This window comes from Microtus pennsylvanicus, chromosome 2 (assembly GCF_037038515.1).
Source record: "Microtus pennsylvanicus isolate mMicPen1 chromosome 2, mMicPen1.hap1, whole genome shotgun sequence".
Lineage (NCBI taxonomy): Eukaryota > Metazoa > Chordata > Mammalia > Rodentia > Cricetidae > Microtus > Microtus pennsylvanicus.
The window spans coordinates 139893945-139916350 of record NC_134580.1 but is presented as its reverse complement, the minus strand read 5'-3'; the positions used below and the strand labels follow the sequence as shown (position 1 = coordinate 139916350).

The following is a 22406-nucleotide window of genomic DNA, read 5'->3' as shown; positions in this document are numbered from 1 at the left end:
CCTTGTTTCACAGTAGAATCACTGGGAGTTTTAGAGACACAGAATTTTGGGCCCCACATCCAGAGATTCTGGTTCTGTCTGGCGCACGCCATTGGCGTTTCTATAGTTTCCCAAGCGAGTCTAGCATGCAGACAAGGTAGTGAACAAGCCTGTTGGTGCTATTGTGCTCAGCACCATGGACAGCAGCCTGCAGCCCTGTCCTCTGCCACTGAGATAGAGGGAACTCTGTACTAGAGAAGCAAGAGAACCAAAGGGGACCTGAGCCCTGGGTTCTCTCTTTTGGGTTCTTTTCCACCCTAGGGAAGGTATCAAAAACTAAGATTGTCCATTCTAGGAGGCTGACCCATCCAGAAGCTTCCCCACCACACAGAGTGTGTTCCTTTTTCCAGCAGCAAGCAGCTGACACACTCAAGAGAACCTCTTCCCTCCTCCAAAAATGTTATCCCATCCTGAATGAACTTGCCCTAAATAGGAAACATTTACCCTGCAGGGATGTTGCTCACAACCCACACACTCTAGTTCTGAGAGGTGAAGAGAGAGGGACCTGGCAGAGATTCTTACTATGCTGACCTGAGCTGGGTCAGTGAGGGCCACAATATTGTAGACTCAGAAAGACAGCACTCACGGGAAATTGGGTGGGTCGAAGGCAGACTTGATGACCCCTGCATAGATGGCCAGGATGGAGAGGATGACACAACCCAGAAAGACCAGGGCAAACTTGTTGACGTACTTGACACCCACAAAGACCACAGTGGCCATGCAGGTAAGCACACAGGTGCCATATACCCGCATATTGTTCAACATGGCCGCTGCCTCCCCACTGGCATCTTCTGCCTTGAAGATGGCCATGGCTGGGAAGAGATAAGCCTGCAGGAAAGGAGCAAAGCAAGTCAGACAGATGACCTAGGAAAGGCCAGCTGAGACTCACCCCAGGGAAATTATCTCCAAGATGGGAAGTGATATCCATCAAGAAAGGCCTGGCTAAAGATGCTGTGGGCTCTTCTGCAATGTTTATGAAGCGGCCAATACAAATAGCACTCAAAGATGTTGGGAAAGGTTCTTCACTGCTATTATTTATTATAGCTATTAATTATAGTTATTACTTTTATTATTTATGATATAAAGGTGGAAAATAGATGCTTATCCCTAGAGGGTATTTTATTTCTACTTAAACTACAAAGCTATTTAAAAAGATGGCATGAGATTGTGGCATGGCTCAGTGATAAAAAGTACATTTGATATGAATATAAGCCCTGGGTTCATCCCCAGCAGCAAAGGCAAAAAAGGCATAAATTTATAGGGACTGATGCTAAAACTATCCACTGTGAGCATGGTGGTACAGACTTTATAATCCCAAACTATGGGAAGCTCAGGCAGGAGAATTTGAAACCAGCCTAAGCTACATAGCAAGACCTTGTTTCAAGAGTTTCAAAACTATGTGTGGTGGCATTGGGTGAATAAGGTCAAAGTTCTATAAGACAATTGTATCTTATGATCTCATTTCTATAAATTTATATGTGGAAATATTTACCCATGTGTGTGTGTATAATTGTAGATGTGTTTGTAGGGATATCCAAATATCAGTGTCTGTAATCCAAGAACCCAGGAGGCTGAGGAAGGAGGATCAAAAGTATCAAATCAGCCTGAACCATAAGGAGACCCTGCCTAATGAAAACAACTAGCTGGGTGGGTGGTGCAGGCCTTTAATCCCAGCACTTGGAATGAAGAGGCAAGTGGACCTCTGAGTTCAAGGCCAACCTGGTCTACAGATCAAGTTCCAGAACAGCCAGAGCTACACAGAGAAACCTTGTCTCAAAGAACAAAAGAAAAGAAAAGAACAACAACAAAAATAAAACAATGGAAGCTTTTATTAAATAATTAAAATGGGATGTCTTGCATAATTCATACTTCTAAAATGCCTACATTAAACTTACAATTCTTATGTTTGTTTAAGTTACTTTTTATTTATAAATAAAGGGAGTTTTCGGGTTCTTGAGGAAATATTTATAGGTGGAGTTGTGTTTTACAAAGACAGAACAAAATATCATATAAAAGAACAGAAATGCAAGAGCTACACACAAAAATGCTTCTGATTTTCACTAGCTCCCTCTCTCCCTCACTCTGACATTGTTCCAGTGTCAGGCGGTGGGCAGAACTGTTTGACAATGCATCTAGAGATGCCGTAGAGTCCACAGTGCTTGCCCCAATGTGCCCCCTCCAGCCCCCAGTCCCCGATTTCTTCTCTCCTGCCCCCAAACCGGAAGCTCTGTCTCTGTCTGTTTTGGTTCCTAAAACCATAGGGAGAGTGGGCAAGCACAGATCCTGGAAGTCAGCGGGATGTAGGCTCACATCCCTCAACATGTTTCTGAGACTCTCTGGCCTTGCCCTCTCTTCTAACACATGAGAGATTCATGGGGGGTGGGGGGCTGCTACTCTTAAAATCTTAGGGCTTGCAGAGGATAGGGGGTTGGGAAATGTTAGCTCCACTTTTCATTTGTGACAGGATCTCTAGCATCCCTGACAGACTTCAAACTCACTATGTCGCTGAGGGCGACCTCATACTTCTTATCCTCCTGCCTCCGCCTCCCAGGTGTAGTGTGTATATTGTTCTGAGAAGCATAGCCAGGACTTGGAGCACTCTAGGCAACTAAACTGCACCCCTTTCCTTAAACCAAGGTTCCCTACTCTGCACCCATTCAAACAGAAAAAACAGGAGGCCTAGGCAGCTGCCCTGCCCGTCCTTCAGTCCAGACACCTAGACTTTCTCCATCCTAAGAAATCTCTCTACACGGTCCTTCATTGTTCTCTTTTACAACCCAAGAACATCTGTCGGAGCTCTGCAACCAACATCCAAAGAGCACTTTGGGCAGGGGGGAGGGGGGTGCGGGGTTCAAGACAGGGTTTCTCTGTAGCTTTGGAACTAGTTCTTCTAGATCAGTCTGGCCTCGAACTCACAGAGATCCACCTGCCTCTGCCTCCTGAGTGCTGGGATTAAAGGCACGTGCTGCCACCGCCTGGCCCAAAGAGCACTTGGCACACTCCCTGGAATGTGGTGGGCTCTCATTATTCCAGCTGTTATTTTAACTCTTACCAACCGCCTCTGCCACTTCCCCCACAGCAGAGTGACCTTGAGCTAGTGATCTATTTGCCTTTTGGGGCTTCTCATTTGTAAAATGCCATCATAATACTTAAACCTCTAAGGATTCGCGATAATGACTGTAAAGCACTTGGAGCTCCGAGAGCTCAGTGGGTGCCTGATAAACCACAGCTGTTTGTGTTACATAATTATTGTATCTTGTCTCCCCAGCCAGACTGGGAACTCTTTTGAGACAGACCACATCCAACTTCCCTTTGGCCTTAGCTTTAGGCAGTGTGGCCTGACCTATAGCAGGTGTTCGGGGAACACTCGTTAAGTGGCTGACAGCCTGGGACCCCACGCCTCCTCCCCTCCCCCTCTCACCAGCAGGATCTCGATGGTGCCCAGGATGTACATAGCCCCAGCAAAGGTAGTGCCCAGGTAAAAGCAGAGGCCCACGGCGCCCCCAAACTCTGGGCCCAGAGACCTGGAAATCATGTAGTAGGAGCCACCAGCTGCAGAAAAAAAACTAGGATCAGCGAGAAGGTCAGAGGGCCCCGGGCAGCTCTGCAGTGAGCAGGACTTAGGGACAGAGGGCAGAAGATGGTTTCTCTAGACCTCGGGCTGCCGCCCCAGAAAGAAGACTACAGCCAAGCACTCTGCATGGAGTTTGCGGCAGTAATTATTCCCAGGTCGCTAATTACCCCTGTAAGGAGGTCATAGCTCAGAAAATAGGATGGCAGACAAGAGGTTCTCAGGCTGAGTAGGGGAGAAGGTGACCACTGCCCTATTCAACACCAGCATCTGCCTCCTTCTCTAACCCCAACAGGCTTGCCCTTACCTACCTCATGAGCAATAATAGCCTTACTCTTGGTCTGCAATACAGTGTTGGGTCTTGGGTCCTGATGGCCCACAAAACCTGGCCCTCTGTTCCCCCTGTCAATCATCAGGCCCCAGCCCTCCCCCACTCTGCAAAGGCCCCAGTCACATACCAGGCACAACACCATTGGTTGCAATCGCACTCATGGAAATGGCTGTGAGCATCGTCTGCAGGAAAGAGATCATCAGAATGGTGGCTGCTGGGGGCAGCAGTGGCCTGGCTGGCGGCCAAGCCAATATACCCCACAGCCACCAGCCAAACCCACAGGCTCTCCTCTCCTGAGCTTCTGTCTGGGTCTATTCCAACCTCTGCACATGCCAAGCCCTTCTCAAAAAATAACCTCTTATTCACCATGAAAATGGGAGGAGCTACCATACATACAAGAGAATTCTGATCACTCTAGTTTGGCCCCTAGGTAACTTAGGACAATTCATAAGACAATTCACTTCTCAGGCCTCAGTATTTGTGTTTTTTTTTTTTTTTGGTTTTTCGAGACAGGGTTTCTGTGTGGCTTTGGAGCCTGTCCTGGAACTAGCTTTGTAGACCAGGCTGGTCTCGAACTCACAGAGATCCGCCTGCCTCTGCCTCCCGAGTGCTGGGATTAAAGGCGTGCGCCACCATCGCCCGGCTAGGCCTCAGTATTTGTATCTATAAAATGGGAGACGTAGCTTCAGCACTGATATATTTGAAGTGGTCCCAAGGCTTTGTGTGAAGACACAAAAATATAAACTTGGTGTTCAATAGATATTAGATTTTTTTTCAAGGTGGACGGGAAGAATCTAATTGCAAAGTTATCTGTGAGACATAATCTCATTTTTTTTGTGTGTGAGTAGGGACCTTCCAAAATGTTACTCTTATGCAATTATGTTGAATTTTGTTTTCTTCTCTGCATTTATCATCAATGAATCTGCAGTACTTGGGCAAGTACACAAACATAGGCACGCAGGTGAAGCCTGGCTGACAGTCATCAGAGAGAAGCCTATGAGACTCAGGAAGGACCAGTCAGACCTAATTTACTCTCAAAGATCACAAGTAGTGACTCCTATAAAAAGCTCAGGTCTCATGCTTCCTCCCCCCTACACACCCCCAGGCCTCGACCAAACCCCAGCTGTCTTCACTGAGCAGAGGAGAGGGGTCACTCACACAGGAGCAGCACATGAAGACCATACAGAAGGACTCCATGATGCCAGCGATGCCCACCACCCAAGTGAGCCGCAGGAAGAGGATGACGCCAAAGATGTTCTGCAGGCACGGGAGGTACACGCCCATGAAGGTGCCCATGCGTGGGGCCTGCCAGAGAGGCCAGCATCAGTCTCTACAGCCCCTACTCAGTTCCAACAGCCTAGCCCACACCTCCTCCATGTTCCTTCCCTGCCTCTCCTTGCTTGCCTCTCCCCCCTTTCATCCCTCTTCCCTCTGGCTCTTGTGTCCTTTTCTCCTTTCTACCTGCCTCCAGGTTCTTCCCGTTGCCTCCCTCGTGCGTCCTTCAAAATACCTCCTTCCTCCTCTCCTCCACCTTCATCCTTCATCTCCCATTTCTTCCCCTACCCCCCATAGCCATCGCCCTCCTTCTTTCTTCTGTGTCATTCACTCCTCCATCCAGATCCATTTCCTCTCCCATCCCTTCTCCCCCAAGGCCCCACCTGCACCGGCTTCTTTTTTCCACCCTCATTGTTCTCCGCTTCTTCATGCTCTCTACTTCCCTGGGGCAGGTTGGTGTAGTTGGCCAGCCCACTGAGCAGGGAGGACACCATAGGGCTGGTGTCCATCTCCTCCTATGGAGGAAAGTGGTCGGCATTAGGGAGCAGGAAGGTCAGGGAACCAATTGGAGTGAGATGGGGACGAAGGTCAGGCCACTGAGTTTGGGATGCAATGGAAACAGAGGAGGGGGAAGCGAGGGGAACAGGAGAAGGAAGTGGTGAGGTAGGAGAGGAGGGCAGGGAACCACAAGGTAAAGGCAGGAAAGACCAAGGAGGGCTAGGGAGGCCGGGGAAGATGGTGGACCTGAGGGAGGAATGGAGAGGCGTCTACTCTTCCCGAGGGAGGGAGGGAGCTCTGATGAGCCAGCGTGACTAACTGTCGCCCAAGCAGCCCACCTCAAACAGGGCCATGTTCTTGCCATCGTACTCTTTTCCCTTCTCTGTGTCAGTGCTGTTGATGAAGGGACTGCTTTCCTTGGGGTTGCCATCACCTGAGAAGAAGAGGAGTCAGGGGTGACACCTGTCACTTGCTCCCTATCCATCCTGCATAGAGCTATGGGGCCACTTTAACACCTGGAGCCTTGGGTCACAGGCTGGAGAAACTGGGCTTGCACTGCCTTCTTGCGTGATTTTGGTTGGAAGCGTGGATAAAGAACCCAATTTACTGCTGGCTGTTCTGAGTGCCTGATGAACATGTGTGTCCTTCTTTGCTCTTGAGGAAGGGTCCTGGTTCATCTACCACGAGTCTTCAGAGTTTCCATCTTGGATATAAATGAGCCCATCTTAGTATGTGGGTGCATGCATGATGTTTTTCTAGAGAGGGCTGCAGAGAACCCTGCCACCTGAACTCCCAAGGATACCCTTTTGGCATCTTATACCCCCTTCACTGTTATTCTCCCATGTGTCAATAGAATGGCCAGAGGAGGAATCAAGCAGCCTAAGACACTGTTCCTGTCCTTAGAGACCCAAGCCAAAGCCAGGGGAGAAGCAGTAGACAGGACTGCTAGAGTCTGTGAAGGAAACAAAACATCAGGGACGCAGGAGGGCACACAGCCCAGCCTGAGAGGTCACAGAAGGCTTCCCAGAGGAAGTGACGCGTCAGCTGAGAACTGAAGGATGAGTAAGGGCTAGACTGGGGGGTGGCAGGAAGGTGTTCCAGGCACAGAGAACCCAGAACAGTGTGTTTGATGTCCCAGATGTGGAAGCCAACAGAACAGGTTACTGCTGAACAAAACGTGATCTAGCGAGAGTCTTAGGAAGGGGCATATTGGGGCTAAGGATGAAGGGTGGCTTGGGAGAAGATGACTCAAGGTAGTGTGAGCCTTAAGGAAGTGCCAGGCCATCTTGAAGAATTTGGATCCCATCCAGAGGACAATGGCAGTCACTGAAGTTTCAGGCCCAAGAGTGTCATGACCTGACTGGAGTATTGCAGCAAGCCTTCTGGCTTCAGATGAGAAGTACAACGACTAGAACATTTCCACAGTCCGGGCACAGGCTGACAACACCTCGGTCACAATAATCTGGGGCAATGGAAAGACTCGAGCGTCAATCATTATGGAAGCATTGCTGTGCCAGATGTCTGGAGAGGGGGAGGGAAGAATCTAGGATAAAGCCTGGGGTTCCTAGCATGGGTCAATGGGTGGGATGGTGCTATAGCTTAATGGACTGAAGTGTGCAAGAGAGGGTGATCTATTGGAAGGTCCAGAAGCTTCCTGGGCACAAGGAGGGAGCAATGTCCATGAAAGAAGTTGCACACCAGAAGACCTAAGGGTAAACACACAAACATATATAGGAAATGTGCCAAGCCAAGGAGAAACTCTGTTGGTGCAGAGAAGGGTCCCTCCGAGATATGAGCTTTCCAGGGACATGATTGGGTATTTCCAGCCCTCAGCCTCCTTCAGTGCCAGGGCTGAAGCCCCAGCAGTAGTCATCTTCCTGGACTCTGGGGAAGAATTACCATTGTCCAAGTTCTAAGTAAAGCTGAGGCCCTGTGGACCCTGAGTCCCCTAGTCCTCATCTCTTGGTGTCCTTGTCTGTCTAACATCCTCCTCCCTGCCTCCTGGAACCCTTCTTCAGTCACCTGGCCAGGGACCTCTCTCAAGAGCATGATGTATCCCAACCTGTTTGAAACTTGGGGGCAAGGGACAGCACCTGCTCCAAAAAACACCCACCTCCACCTTGCCACATTGAGGCAGAAATGCCTGATTGCCTAACCAGGCCGCCAGCCATTTTCTCCTCTCACCGAGGTGAGTTCCTGGGAATAACAGGCCCATTCTCCCTGTGATAGCCAGCACGTAATAGATGTTCAGGAAACAGTATTTGGAGGAAAATTCAGCAAGGCTTCCGTCTCAGACCCCAGAATCTGAAAAGATCTGTCTGGGATCAGAAACCAGGAGAAATGAGAGTGAGGTGGGTCCCATCTCCTTCTAAAATGTTGGCCAGATGCCTTCTGCTCTTGCCATAGGATAGTTGGGACTAGAGAAGCTAGTGGGGTGTAAGAGAAAAATCCCTAGCGGTTCAGGAAAGGACTGAGCTGGGAAAGCTAAGCTTCAGTACCAGCCTCCCTGGCTCTGTTTCCTGTTGCAAAGGAATAGTAAGTTGGCCTAACTCATAGAATAACTAGGAAGTCAACTGAAATAACACATACCATGTTGGCGACCCAAGTGTACCTACTGCTACTATTGCAACTACCGTTCTTAGCACACCTGGTACCCATCTAGCCTGGGCTTCTTATCCCCACATCCTTCCCTTAGCTGCAAGATTTAAGGGCTTCTCTGAACAGCTGGGTGCCTTTCTTAGAAGCACCCTCCATTAGGTCCCAGACCACCATCAGAAGAGCCCCTCCCCTCTATTTTTCACGTCCCCTCTCAAGCCTTCCTTCCTTGTCCCAGCGGATGACGCTTAACCAACTGGAAGGGGGACACCCTGGCCAAGGACCCCGTAACTAGGAGGCCGGGCGCCAGTCTCCATGGCGACAGCGCGGACAGACCGCGCAGCGCGCTGAGCCGGCCACGCGCCCGCAGCCGCTTATGTAACGCAGCGCGCAGCGCAGAGCCAGACTACAGGCCCGATCCCGGCCAGGAAAGGAGCGCAGGGGAGGGGGGCGGCATGGTAGGCTCGTCCTGGGTCCCGCCTTTCCATCCGCTGCCTGGGCCAGACGCCAGGCTCCGGGCCTCATCAGCCAAGGGCTGATTTTGTCCCCTGCCTGGAACGCTGGGCTCACTGGTTAAGGGGGATGGGGAGTGAGCGTCTGCGTTCTCAAAGGAGCAGAACAGCAAAGGGGAAACTCGTCCTGACTCCCCAGAGCCAGGAGTCTGGGTGCTGGGAGAGCTCTAGAGGCGCGCAAGAGGCAGCCCAGACCCAGGCTGAGCCCTCCCCGCCCCCGCCCCCGTCCCCGCCCCCTGGGAGCTCTCAGCCTGAATCGGCTTTCAATTAAGCTGCGGAGGCCAGAGCTCGCCGGAGGAAACAGGCGCAGGCTAAGGAGCCTCCCCCGAGGCCAGAGGCTGGGCCTGAAGGGAATCCCCAAGGCAGCTTGGGGAGGGAAAGGGTCGTCTGACCCCAAAGGGAAAAAGATCTGGATGCCAGGGACAATATCCTTGGGATCTTCTTTGGCTCAGAGGAGCCCTCATACTCTCCCTGAGGTCAACACCAGATCCTTCCATCTAGTTCCAGGAATCAAGACTCAGAGTCAGGGGCTCTTGGTCCTTCTTTGCTTAGACCCGGGAAGTCTTTAGTTCCTCCTATCACTCTCACCAAGAGTCCAGGGAAGACCTTCCCGCTCTGGGATACAGAATGCTTGACCCAGGTTCTGGCCACTCTAATTCCAAGCGCTGGACTCTGTATATAGAAAGAAAGTCTCCAGGTGGGCCTGCTACACTCGGTGTCTAGAAATGTACAGGGAGTCCTGAGAACTGGAAAGAACTATTAGAATCCTGCTTCCAGCACTCATGTGTCTTCTTTTGGCGACCCCATAGAAACACAGAGGTCCAGTGAAGGTCGGTGTAGGAAGCAGGTGCTGAAGAATACACAGAACCCATTCTGGGGAGCAGGGATGTCTCATGGTGGAGGCACCTGAGAAGGACCCCGGGAGGAAGTGACATCCCTTTCCTTCGTTCCCGGAGCACTGCTTCAAGATGCCTGGCGCTGCCGCAGAGTAGACTTTTACAACCCCCTCCCCCTGCAGCCAAGGGAGAAGTGCCTGAAGAGGTGACCCCAGGGTCACTGGAGAGATGGATGAGCTGGCCAGCAGCAGTTCTGTCCCCTGCATAGGACTCAGCCCCGTGGGAGAATGGGAATGGGGTGTCTCGGACAAAGGACCAGAGATGCTGATGCCCCCAGCCTTCCCACGCCTCCACTTGGCTCTGACTGTGATCTAAAACCAAGGACCTCAGAATCAAACCTGCTAGTGTCTGTGAGATCATTCTTTCAGTTCTTGGGGCCTTGGGCCATTTTCTGGGGAGGTCTGTGGGAGTCTCTGCCCAGAGGGTCAAGCAATGTCTAAGGGAGTGTTTGAAGGCTCTGAGCGCAGACAGCAGGCACTGGAGATGCGCTAGTGCGCAGGGGACGCAACGCTGCTAAAGGGTGGGGGCTGGGGGCGACTGACAGCGGTGATGGATGCCTGAGACCGCTGGGGGGCGGCGAGGGGCCTGGAAGCCCGAGGGGGTGCCTGGCCCCAAGACCTCAGAGCAGAAAAAACGGCAGTGAAGGATGACGGAGAACCGGAACTGCACAAGGATTTGCTCCAGAGCCCCTCAGCTCCTGACAAGTCTCTGCACCCACCGCAGCGAGTCCGCAGTGTCGCCACAGCGCTGGGGACTCAGCCACTGAGACCCCGTTTCTGAGGCCTCACCAGGATGCTAAAAGAGCTAACTGTGGAGACTTCCCCCTGCCCCGCCCTGAAAACCATCCTGCTGCCCCAGGGTACTAAGAGAAGGGGGAAAGAGGGAAGAAGGGATCTTGCTTCCTGTCCTGAATGGGAACCCACGGAGAATCGAGAGGGAGAGGAAATTCGGCAAAGTAGACCTGAAAATCCACAGAGGAGGTAGCTTCAGGCTGAGATCAGGACTTCAGGGAGCCTTGGGGGAGGGTGTCCTGGTTGCACTAAGTACCCCTTAAGGGGACGCTGCAGCCCAGACGGGAGCTATCATATGCCTCCAAACCTCAGAGCCATCACTTCCCCCACCTTCCAACTGGAAGCTCAGAGCGAGGGACTGCAGCAGACTGCGCCCCCAGAAGCCGCTGGTCCCTGCTCTGCGCCAGGACGCCCGGGTCCCCTCTCGGGGAAAGGAGCCTCCCTCCTGCCCGTCGAATGGCACATCAGTCCTGTTCCAGCTAGTCCATCCCTTTCCAACAGCCTCTCAGGTTTAGCTAATCCAAGTCTGGCCCCAGGCCGCGGATCTTCCCAACCCGGGGTCCCCAATCTGCCTCGGAGCGCGGCGCATTCCAGAACCTCGGACAGCGCCTATCGCATTCCAATGGAGCAAGCCTCACGGCGGCCTCCGCGTCCGCAGCCCGGGTCAGTCCCCGGCTTTTCTCTACAGGAGGCGGCCCCCGCTCCGCCTCTCACCCCGAAGCTGCCCTCCTCCTCGCCGCCCCCTCCCCCGCCGCCCCCGGACCACTGCTTACCCGGGTTGGCTCCCCCATCGCCATCCTCGCAGTCCGTCAGGTTGTTGAGCATGGTGGCTGCGCGGCGCCGGCTCCGGGATGGCTGCCTCGCTTCGCCTGCGCCCCTCTGCCCGCCTTTGCCGCTCGCTTGCTCGAGCTCTCTCGCTCGCTCTCCGCTCCACGGAGGAAGAAGCTGCAGTGCCCGCCCGCCCGGCGCACACACACTCGCACACGGACACACGCTCACACCCGCGCGCGCCCCCTCTCAGCAGCGGCGCTGCTCACCTCATCCCGTATGCAGGAGGCGTGAGCCACTGGCGGGTTTTTTTTTTGGGGGGGGAGTCGGAGGGAGGGAGGAGAAGGGATGAGGGGAGGACAGAGAACTCCAGTGGCCCCCTCGCCTGAAAACTGGGGGCTTGTGCGGGTGGGTTGGAGGGGGTGCTGCGGGAGCCGCGGGCCTTGCTTCCTAGAGCAGAAGCAACCCCCCCACTCTCCGGCGCAGGCGGGGCCCGGCACGTGGGCAGGTGCCATCCCGCGCCCTAAAAATAACGGCAGGGAACTAGGTCGCGGCCGCAGGGAGGCGGCCCCGCAGCGGCTGCCTGACTGGGGGTCCGAGGTGACCCCTGGAGGGAAGATGTGGAGAACTGAGGCGGCAGGGGCGAGCACTGTAAAATATAAGGGCCCCAGGGAGCCTGCCTACAAAACTGGTGAGGCAAGGCCTGGAAGGAAAACCGACCCATTCCCAAACCTCTGTCCTAGAGGTTGGAGTTGAAGGAAGATGGAACCCAGGACCCCCCATCAGTGAGGCCCTGTGCTGCCCTAGGGGCCTCGGGTCAATGGATCTATCTGGCCCATCCTGTTTTTAAACCGGTGGTTGCCACTAGAGGAGTTGTAGAGAACTCTCTCATGGTGCTCAGGCTGGTTGGAGTCTCAGCATCCTACCCCAAGACACGTCCCTGGAGCCCACACCACAGACGGGGGCTTTCTGATGTAGGAGGATTTATGGATGAAGCGCAGTGAGCTGCAGGCAGTAGTGAGGTTCAGCAACACCACCTTTTCACCCGAGATGGTGCAGCCCCTAGGGAGGGTACGCTGGCCCCAGGCTGGCCAGGAACAGGATGGGGGAAGGGGGGAATGAGGCCGCCTGCCGGTTGGGGATCAGATTTTCTCCTGGGTCGGGAGTGTCTAATCTCCTAATCCAGGATTGCTTTTGGAGGCTTTCCAGCCCTGACGTGCTCTTCTGTGCTCCTCCTCCTCTCCAGCCCCTCCCCCGGGAGCTTGATTACCCTGGGAACCCTCAGCAACCCTAGAGTCCAGACACGCTGCAGACAGTGACATCTGAGGTTTGGACCCTTTGCATCTGGGAGATCTAAGCATACCATCAAGTGTAAAGGAAATAGCTTTACAGTCACTCTGGTTCCTGACTCAAGTCCTCAAAATCCCGGGCAGAAGAACTGTTTGTCTTATCTATTGCAGTTTTCATTTCATAAATGAAAAAACTAAGCACCAAGACAGAAAATGACTGCCCATGAATGCCAATGAATGTCAGAATTCAGTCTAGTACCCATTTCTATCTACTCCAGGGTAGGTGGCTCTTCAGCAGAACCTCTTTTTAAATTCATCCTGCCTCCAATGAAAGAATACAATCATATCTACGCTGCTCAGCTGCCTCTGATTCTCTGCTTCAAAAAAGAAAAGAAAAATTAACAGGGGTTTAGTCTGGGATGAGTTTTGCCTCTTTTACGCCCAGGTTTCAAAGATCCTGAGGCTTCTTGGCTGGAGCAGAGAGTCTCCCGTATCTGCAGAGATACCTTACAATGCAGGCATTTTCGGGACCTTGGACAGGGTCGACTGCCATACTGGCCCTGTGGAATTTGTCAATGATTTCAGACTAGGCCAACTGAGGAGACTTAGTTTTGTAGACACACAGCTAATCCGTTAGGGACAAGATGTGAGCATTTGGGATCTGGTGTGATGGCTCTGTGATAGGTAAAGGTACTTACAGCCAAGACCGACAACCTGAGTTCAGTGCTTGGGACCCAACTCTTGCAAGTTGTCTTGTCTACACATTCTACACACATACACAGTAACAATATAATATTTTAAAGAAGGTGTGATTATTTGGTACCATTGACTGTCCCAGAGTCAGTTAGTCATGTGCATGCACGTGTGCACATGCATACACACACACACACACACACCAGCACACAGCACACTGTAGAGGTGTGCAAAAAGGTAAAACAAAGTCTGAGATGTTTTCCAGCAATTGACAGTCTGGGATGTCTCCCTGGGGGCATATTTCTTTATCTATGGTCTATGGCCTAGTGCTATGGCATCTCTGATCATCCAGGGAATAAACCTGTATTTAGGGACATGTGAATCCCCACAGAAAACAGGTGAAGGCCAGAATGACTGCCCCCCTGTGAATCCTCATTAGAGTTGACCTGGAGAACCACCTGGAATGTGGAATGCACTGCTTCTATCCTGTCCTCTGCTGCAGAAATCTGTTTATTCCCGGACAAAACCAAGCTCCTCTCTCTGGACCTCAGCATCAGCCTCCTTAAAGTGAAAGTCTTGGATAAAGGCCTTGAGCTCTTCCTGAGGAGGTGTTGGGATATAGCTCTGTTTGAGAGAGTTTGATTAACATGTACAAGACCCCTGAATTCAATCCTCAACACCACAAAGTATTTAGGGGTGGGGGGAAGCCACCTGGTTGGTTGTAGTGGTGCACACCCATCAGGAGACAGAGGCAGGGTTCTCATGGCAAGTCTGGGGCTAGCCTTGTCTACAGATGAGTGCCAAATCAGACAGGGAACTGCAAAGTGAGGAAGGGGAAAAAACATTCCTCCTGGGGAGTCCAGACCAAGCAAAGGTAGAGTCTTAAAAAGAGTCCCCAAACCCTTCAACTGACACTGCTCAGGGAGGCTGAGCCCTCTTCTTTGCCTTCCTGGTGAGGCTTTCAGAAAACTCACATCAAGCACCTCCTACATGGCCAGCCTGGTCTTGGCCAATAAGAGGTGGCCTTCAGTTCTGAGGCCCTGTAACCAGAGAGACCACTCAGCATACCCTCCCCATGCAGAAGACCAGAGCCCTGGGAAGATGGGACAGTAGAGGAAAGCCCCTGGATAGAGCAGTTTAAGAGACAGTGATCAGGCTCCTATTTTTGAGCTCAGAGTCTCTAAAATTCATACCCCCCCCCCACCTTGTGCTTCTCAGAGAGAAGCTCAGTGGAGCTGCCTCCCACCACGTGAAGACTGAGGTGCAAGGAAGGACTTTATAAATTATTTTTCCACTTACCACTTATGATGGAATTGGAGTCTAGAAATGGAAATGGAATGGGAGGCATTTCTCCTCGTGGGCTGAATTTACAAGTGGAGACTAGAATCCAGCATCTCCACTAAGCCAGGACAGGAGCTGTCCAGAGGAGGCTGGAGGACACAACTGTACCTTTTTGTCCACTCATACAGTATTTCCCACCCATCCTTATTACCACAGTATCACCCCCTTGACCTACCCACCTCCTGTCATGGAGCTGAGACCCCAAGACCTCTCCTTCACCCCTCCTCCTACCACCAGCACGCCTTATCCTCCAGACCCAAATCCTGGCAGAGTTGATGAGTCCAGAGCACAGCACACCCCACACATACAGGGCTCGCAGCAGAGCACGTCAACCACCACCGTCTCCGTGGCAACTGGGGGCTTAATTAACAGGCTGCAGCCCTGTCGCCATGGCAACAGCACCCCAACAGCCCCCTATTCCCATGCAGACTCAGCCTATCTTCCCTATTTCCCAATCTGGACCTCTTCTCATGTAACTCAACCCTATCCTCACCCCGCCTGGAAAGCTGGGGCCTGTAGATAGCTCTGGTTCATTGAGAAGAGAGTAGGGGAGAGAGGGGGATGAGAATGAGAGAGGGAAGGAGGGGAAGAGAAGGAGAGAGGGGGAGAGAGAGAGAGAGAGAGAGAGAGAGAGAGAGAGAGAGAGAGAGAGGGCTGTCACCATGACAACTGCAGCCCTGTTCGTAACCAGTTTGTTGTCATGGAGATTCCTAAGGCTCACCTTGGGCTGAGGTGGGCAGTAAGGTTTCTGAGTCTTGATTGAAGGTGGAGAAACCAATTGGACAGCACATACACATGGTCACACTCACAGAGACAGACACACACACACAGATACACAGACACACACACATACACACACACACACATAGCAATAACAGCATCGTTCTTCCCAATTTACAGAGAGAGAGACTGAAGCATGAGATCTGAATCTAGAGGAGGCCCCACCCTTATAGAGCATCAAAAACTCTTGCCTCATTTTTTGTCATTTGAAGTGTTTTGTTCTGTTTTTGAAGGGTCTTTCTTTATAGTTCAGGCTAGGCTGCTTCAGTCTCCTGGAATTACTGGTGTGAGGTGTGACTATTGCTACAAGCTCATCTTCAGTTATTTTATGGAGGAAGGACATTTCCTGCTTTATACTACAGACAGGTAAACTGAGCCCCAGGGAAGGAAAGCAGCATATTCAAGGTGATATCACAGAGCTTGGGCCAGAGAATATGTGGTCCATCCTATGGTCTTGCTTCATCCCCTAGCAAAAGTTAATTCATTGTCCTTCCATGAAGGCAAGCCTCAATTTCTGTGAGCCTGGCTAATCCTACTGTCCCTTTCCACTGTCCAGCCTCCCCCTGAAAAGCTGAGGGATGGGGTGTGGGCGAAAGGATGTGGGCTTGGCTCAGAGCTGTAAGGATTTGTCTACTTCTATCCTGGGAGGCTACCACCCGCCTTCCTTCCTACAGACCAAGACAGGCACCCGAAGCATGCGTGCTGCAGTTCAGGGCTAACGGTGTATTCGAGGCTCAGTCTCTCACGTAACCTTTTCATCCCTGTAGGTCAAAGCAGGCAACCCTGCAATGGCAAACCCTACAGCTGGACCCACAGGAAAACACGATGCTCACACATATGTGATTTGCCAGTGTCCCCACAGCCCCTCCTACCCTTACATATGCTGTCACCGCTCCCCTTGACCCTGGGAACAAGAGGTGGGGAGAGCAACTCTCTGAGCTGCTCACTGACTGACTCTTGTCTGCACACTGACACAGGGCAGCTGTGGGAAAGACACCAGATGCTAAGCTCCTCCTGGGAGCACGCGTCTAATTCCCCGCTCAGTGACCTTCAAGGAGGAGGTGTTTGAGGTCATCTGAGGGTTTGAGAGGTAAAGAGACACCCAAATCATGACAAAGGGGAACTTTGAATGAACTCATAAGATACACGTGCCCACCCCACAGACAAAAACAGAAATCTATACGCCGTGTCCATCATACACCCTGGCAGTACCGTGACACACATAAGCACTGGCTCACTGACTTCTTGACAGGTCATGGAAGCCGGTGTGGGATATACACATCAAGACATGCACACACAGCCTCAGACACAAGCACACAACATCCCATACTCACATTCATTTCCCACGTACACTTGGACAGTCAGGTTCTGGGTCTATGCTTTACGTCAACGGTGCAGGTGTTAGTGTGAGTGGAAAGACTGAGCAATCACTTTGGGACCTGAGTCCCCAACACATTATTCCCAGGTCAAGGTCTGAAGAACAGGAGGAGAGAAGGCAAAGAGGGAGGAGATCAGAGCCACATACTCTGATGAGCCCCGATCACTCACTGTCAGGCTCTGGGTATAGAACTCAGAACACGAAGATAAAAGACATGATCTCTGTCTTTGGTACGCTTCAACCAGCATCTGTTGTTGTGCTCCAGTGGGCAGGCCGAGGAGGAATGACTGCCTCTTCCTGGGAGCAAGGGAAAGGAGAAAGGGCTTCAGAAGAGGTGAAATTGGCTATAGCTTTCAGAATGAGTGGGAGTTTTCCTAGCTCGTGGAAGGGGGTGGGGGTGAACAGGGAGAGTTGTACCATATGCAAATGAGGAAAGAAGCTGAATGACACACTAAAGGATCCGGCCTTTATCCTACAGTGGAGGGCATCTTTACATTGCCCGTGGAATGGTTAGAACGGGCAGGCAGCAGGGAATCCAGAGAGGAGGATGTGGTCCTGGCTATATGGCAACATTGGAGTCTTGGATGGGGGATCGTGACAAGCAGAGGAGAGATGTAACAGAATTCAGGATCAGTTTTGGAGGTCAGTGGCCAAATAACGAGGGACAGTTGGGTTTGATGAGAAGAGAAAACAGTGATGAGACTCAGCGTTGCTGAATTTTTGATTCTGAGAGGCTGAATAAGCCATTTTTTAAAATGACAAACAAGAGGAGTTACAGTAAAGAGAGAGTGTGAGAAGAAACCCGACTTTCCACATCCACGAGGCGGTCGGGTCACCTGAATGGAACCTGCAGAAGTCCAGACCTGGAGTTGTCCATACCTTGAGGAGCCTCCTGAAGGATCCCCCTAAGAACCATGCATGTGTTAGCGCCAGAAAAGGCCAGCTCACCCGCGGCTCATGAGCGACCCCTAGCGTCCAGGGAAGGCTCTCTCCTCTTGGCCTTGGGGCTACTCCAAGCCCATTCGCCCCTCTCCTTCCAAACATGAGGGGCGCAGAGTTAGAGAGAGGGAGAACCCTGCAAGTGGCCCTTGCAGAGGAGATTCTGTCTGCAACCAGGATGTCACTTCGCTTCGGAAGGCCAGAAGGATCCTTCTGCCCTCTCCACTGTAGCTGCGCGTGACTTCCATTACAAGATCATTGCCCTGGGCCCCCCAATTCCAGCTGAGCTAGCTCCTCCAAACCCTTCAGGATCTCTCCTTCAGAGGGAGCTGAGTCCCGGGGAATTGAGACTGGGTCCTTTGGCATCCTTCCTGGACCTAGCTACCCAGGATGCGACTTCCCTGTCTGCGATCTCCTTTAGGGGATACCCAGGCGTTCCCGACTCTACAGAGAGGCAGTAGACTGGAGAATCCGTTGGGCTTCAAGGGCCCGCTGACGTGGCTTCAGCCTCAGAGACCCCACCCACCCAACCTGGCCCAGCTCTCATCCTCCGGGCCCAGCCCTTCGTGGCCGGCCCCCCAAATCGACTTAGGCCCGCTTTCCCGCAGTTCTGGAGCCCACCTCCTCCCCCAACATCATAGTCCCCTCTCTCTCTCCCCCTCCTTCTCAAGGTCTCCCACCTCCTTAGTGCTGGGGCCTACTCCCATTCAGACCCAGACCAATCCCTCCGTCTCCAGCTCTCCCCTTCTTCTCTCGCCCCTACCCCAGCTCTTTTCCTGGACCTACTTGCTCCCCTGTGGCCCCGCCCACCAGGATACGGTCCCGCCCCCCTCGCCTTTCCCGCTGGGGCGTCCCAAATCCTTGGTCCGCGCTCCTCTCCGCTCCCTGCAGCACCCCTCGCCCAACCTAGGCCCCGCCCCGCCCTGCAGTGGCCCCGCCCTCTCGTCCCGCCCCCGGCAGCCCCGCCCCCTGCGGCCTCTACCTTTGACGTCTTCCCTTGGGAGCCGGCGGGGGTCGGCGACCGAATGCCGGCGAGACTCAGGGTCTGCGGCGGCAGCTGGCGCCGCGGGGGGCAGCGAGGTGACCGTGAACCTGCGGCTCATGGCGCGAGGGGCGGCGGGATCGCACAAGTGGCCGCAGCCGGGCTGCTGAAGCGCCAAGAGCTTCCCCGCCCGCCGCGCGTCGCGCCGGGTCCTAGTGCCCGCTGTGCCCATCCTCCCAATTCTGGCCACTTGAGACCTTGGGCTCTCGGTTTCACCAGAAGCACCAAAGGAGCCCACCCAAATGTGAGTCATTTCTCAAGGAGGATTCCTCCACCTCTACTGGAGTCTCCTGAACACCTGAGGTTCGCTCAGTCAGCACAAGTTGGTGGTGAGACTGTTTTAAGCGGTGGAAACCTCTGCCCATAGAGTAGTGACTATCCACTGTCTACTTTGCCTTCCTGAGGCATATGTTCTAAGGAGGACGTCGGAGAAAGTGTGTGAGCAAATAGGTAGATATCATCATGTGAGCCTGTGCCATATCTTAAGAAGGAAAATTAGGGCTGTTGTTGAGGAGACCTAAAAGGGAGATCTGAGAAGGGCTCCCAGAAAGCCTGAGACCTGAACTGAGACCTCACTGATGAGGAGAATCAGCGATGCGGAGATGTCGGGGAAGACTTGTCCAGCAGAAGCAGCAGTGCGTACATAGATCTAGAGATGTGGTTCAGTGGGAGGATGCTTGCCCGGCATGCACAAGGCCCTGGATTTAATATTCGGCATTCTTGACTAGCAAGGCCCTGGGGTGAGAAGGAGCTTGGACTGTTCTAGAAACAGCAGGAAGGACACTGTCTGCATCAGAGTGACTGAGTGGCAGGAGATGAGAAAGAGAGCAAACAGCACAAGCTGGAGCCATTTTAGAAGGAAACTCAACCGAGAAAATGTTTCCACCAGGCCGGTTTGTAGACAAGCCTGTGGTACAGTTCCTTGATTAATGATTGATGTGGAAGGGCCCCGCCTACTGTGAGTGGTGCCATCCCTGGTACTGCTGGTGGTTCTGGATGCTACATGAAAGCAGGCTGAGCAAGTCATGAGGAGGAAGCCTGTGAGTCATGTTCCTCGTGGCTTCTGCTTCAGTTCCTGCCTCCAGGTTCCTGCTCTGATTTCTGTAATGATGGGTTGTAGTGGACATGTAAGCTGGAATTATAAAACCAAAAAAGCCCACTTTTCTCCCAAAATTGTTTTTGGTCTGAGTGTTCTATCAGCAAGAGGAACCTAAGGCAACATTTTTGAGGAGGGGCCTGAATTCTCTTCTAACCCAAAATGGAAGCCGCTGGAAGTTTTGGTGCAGCAGGATAGTATGATCTAATTTATATTTAAACAAGATCAGTGGCTCTGAGAGCTGGACTAAAAGCATGGGAAGATTACTAAGTCAGCTAAGTGTACACGGGCGTGGATACAGTGCATGTGACCACAGGCAGAAGCCTGAGGATCCCAGGGGCTCAGTGACAGCCAGCCTGGCCAGGTCCTGGGTCTCAGAGAGAAAGAAAGAGACCCTGTCTCAAAAAACAAGATGGAACTGACTGGCTGTAGAAAGTTGGCTCCTCAGGTAAAGGTGATTTCCAGCAAGTCTGACATGAGTTTAATCCCTGACCCATGCAGATGAAAGATGAACTCCACACTCAAACACGCAGGTGCCCGCAGACTCACGCATAACAGTTAAGAAAATAGCCAGGTGTGGTGGCTCACGCCTTTAATCCCAGCACTCCAGAGCCAGAAGCAGGTGGATCTCACTGAGTCTAAGCCCAGCCTGGTCTACAGAGTGAGATTAAGGACAGCCAAAGATACACAGAGAAACTCTGTCTCAAAAAACCAACCAAATAACACACACACACACACAAAAAAAAAAAACCCAAGTAAATAAATGTGTCTTTAAATCAAGATGGAGAATGACTGGAGATGACTACCCAAGTTGACCTCTGGCCTCTGCTTGCACCCACACACATGTATATGCATGTCTACACACAACACACACTCAGGCAGGAAGCAGGAGCGGCTACTGGGAATACAGCAGATGACCTGGGGAAGTGCAGCCAGCAGGAACGTAGCAGAGATAGAGGGTAACAATGGAATCAGAGAGCAACTGCACTGTGGGGAGCAGAGCCAGTCAGAACCACTCTTGTGCTGCTTGGTCACACCCTACCCCAAGGCTGGGCATATGCCTGCCCTTTGGTCCAGAAGTCTTTTTTTTTCTTTTGGTTTTCGAGACAGGGTTTCTCCATAGCTTTTGGTTCCTGTCCTGGAACTAGCTCTTGTAGACCAGGCTGGCCTCGAACTCACAGAGATCCGTCTGCCTCTGCCTCCCAAGTGCTGGGATTAAAGGCGTGCGCCACCACCGCCCGGCTGGTCCAGAAGTCTTACTCCAGTTTGTGGGTGGAAGAAATGGCTACCCATGTGCTCCCAAAGACTTTTGTTTCCCTTTTATTTTTATTTATTTGTGTGTGTGTGTGTGTGTACAGTGCCCATGGAGCTCAGAAAAGGACTGAGGTTAACTGGGGCCAAAGGCAATCGTGAGACACCAGATGTTGGTATTGGGAACTGAATTGTCTGTCTTGCAGACAACCAAGTATTTTAACCTCTAAATTGTCTTTCCAACCACTCCCCAACCAAAACTGTTCATAGCAGCATTATTCATTATAATCCCAGACCTGAATCTACCCAAATGTCTACCAGTAGCAAAATTGATCATTGTCAGGCGTTCACACAATTGGATTGGGCATAGGACTAAGAATAAACCATCTACTATTTACAAACGATGCACAAATCTCACAAAGACTGAACAAAAGGATTCAAGAGACAGAACTGTTTAAATACCCGGGGAGAAAACTAAGACGGCTTAGTGGGTAAAAGTGCTTGCTGAGTAGGCACAGTGGAATGAAGGTTCTCCTCTGTGTGTGAATGTACCTGTCCACAAAAGTCAGGGGGCAACAGCTGAAGGAGAAGTTGGGTCTGTTTAGGTGGAAAACCTATTAGGTCACAAACAGCAGGCAGTCAAACCTGAGTCTCGGGCTCAGGGGAGAGATTCAGTTGGAGACATCAGTTTGGACAGATACGCTGTTCAAAGTTGGAGGGCTGGTGAGATCATAGGGAGTAAATGTCTACACTGGAGAATCTGAGAATTGAGCCACAGGGCATGCTACCATGAGACGCTCCAGTGAGGAAAGAAAAGAGCTGCAAGGGAAAGGGTTCCTGACACCGAGTGTGAGAAAAAGACTTTTGGAGAGAAAGACGGACTGTCATAGCACACGCGTGGATGGAGATGGACTGTCATAGCACACGCGTGGACGGAGATGGACTGTCATATCATATGTGTGGATGGGGATGGACTGTCATATCATATGTGTGGATGGGGATGGACTGTCATAGCACACGCGTGGATGGGGATGGACTGTCGTAGCACACGCGTGGATGGGGATGGACTGTCGTATCATATGTGTGGATGGGGATGGACTGTCATAGCACACGCGTGGATGGGGATGGACTGTCATAGCACACGCGTGGATGAGGATGGACTGTCATAGCACACGCGTGGATAGGGATGGACTGTCATAGCACACGCGTGGATGGGGATGGACTGTCATAGCACACGCGTGGATGGGGATGGACTGTCGTAGCACACGCGTGGATGAGGATGGACTGTCATAGCACACGCGTGGATGGGGATGGACTGTCA

At 52.2% G+C, this 22406-nt stretch overlaps 1 protein-coding gene across 3 annotated transcripts in view; it reads right to left on the bottom strand.

Moving 5' to 3' along the window:
* Positions 1-18814, bottom strand: part of Slc12a5 (solute carrier family 12 member 5) — a 38580-nt gene extending 19766 nt beyond the window's left edge. The window contains exons 1-7 of one of the 3 annotated variants that reach the window (XM_075963040.1): positions 18679-18814; positions 6053-6147; positions 5600-5731; positions 5100-5246; positions 4069-4123; positions 3461-3591; positions 626-867 (exon numbers count right to left, since the gene is read on the bottom strand). In XM_075963040.1, the coding sequence (XP_075819155.1) occupies positions 626-867; positions 3461-3591; positions 4069-4123; positions 5100-5246; positions 5600-5731; positions 6053-6147; positions 18679-18799 (923 nt within the window). In that variant the 5' untranslated portion in view covers positions 18800-18814. Of the gene's footprint in view, positions 1-625; positions 868-3460; positions 3592-4068; positions 4124-5099; positions 5247-5599; positions 5732-5960; positions 6148-11281; positions 11746-18678 lie in introns of those variants that run through there. The other 2 variants (XM_075963042.1, XM_075963043.1) reach the window with 2 other exon arrangements.
* Between the last annotated feature and the right edge of the window lie 3592 nt (positions 18815-22406).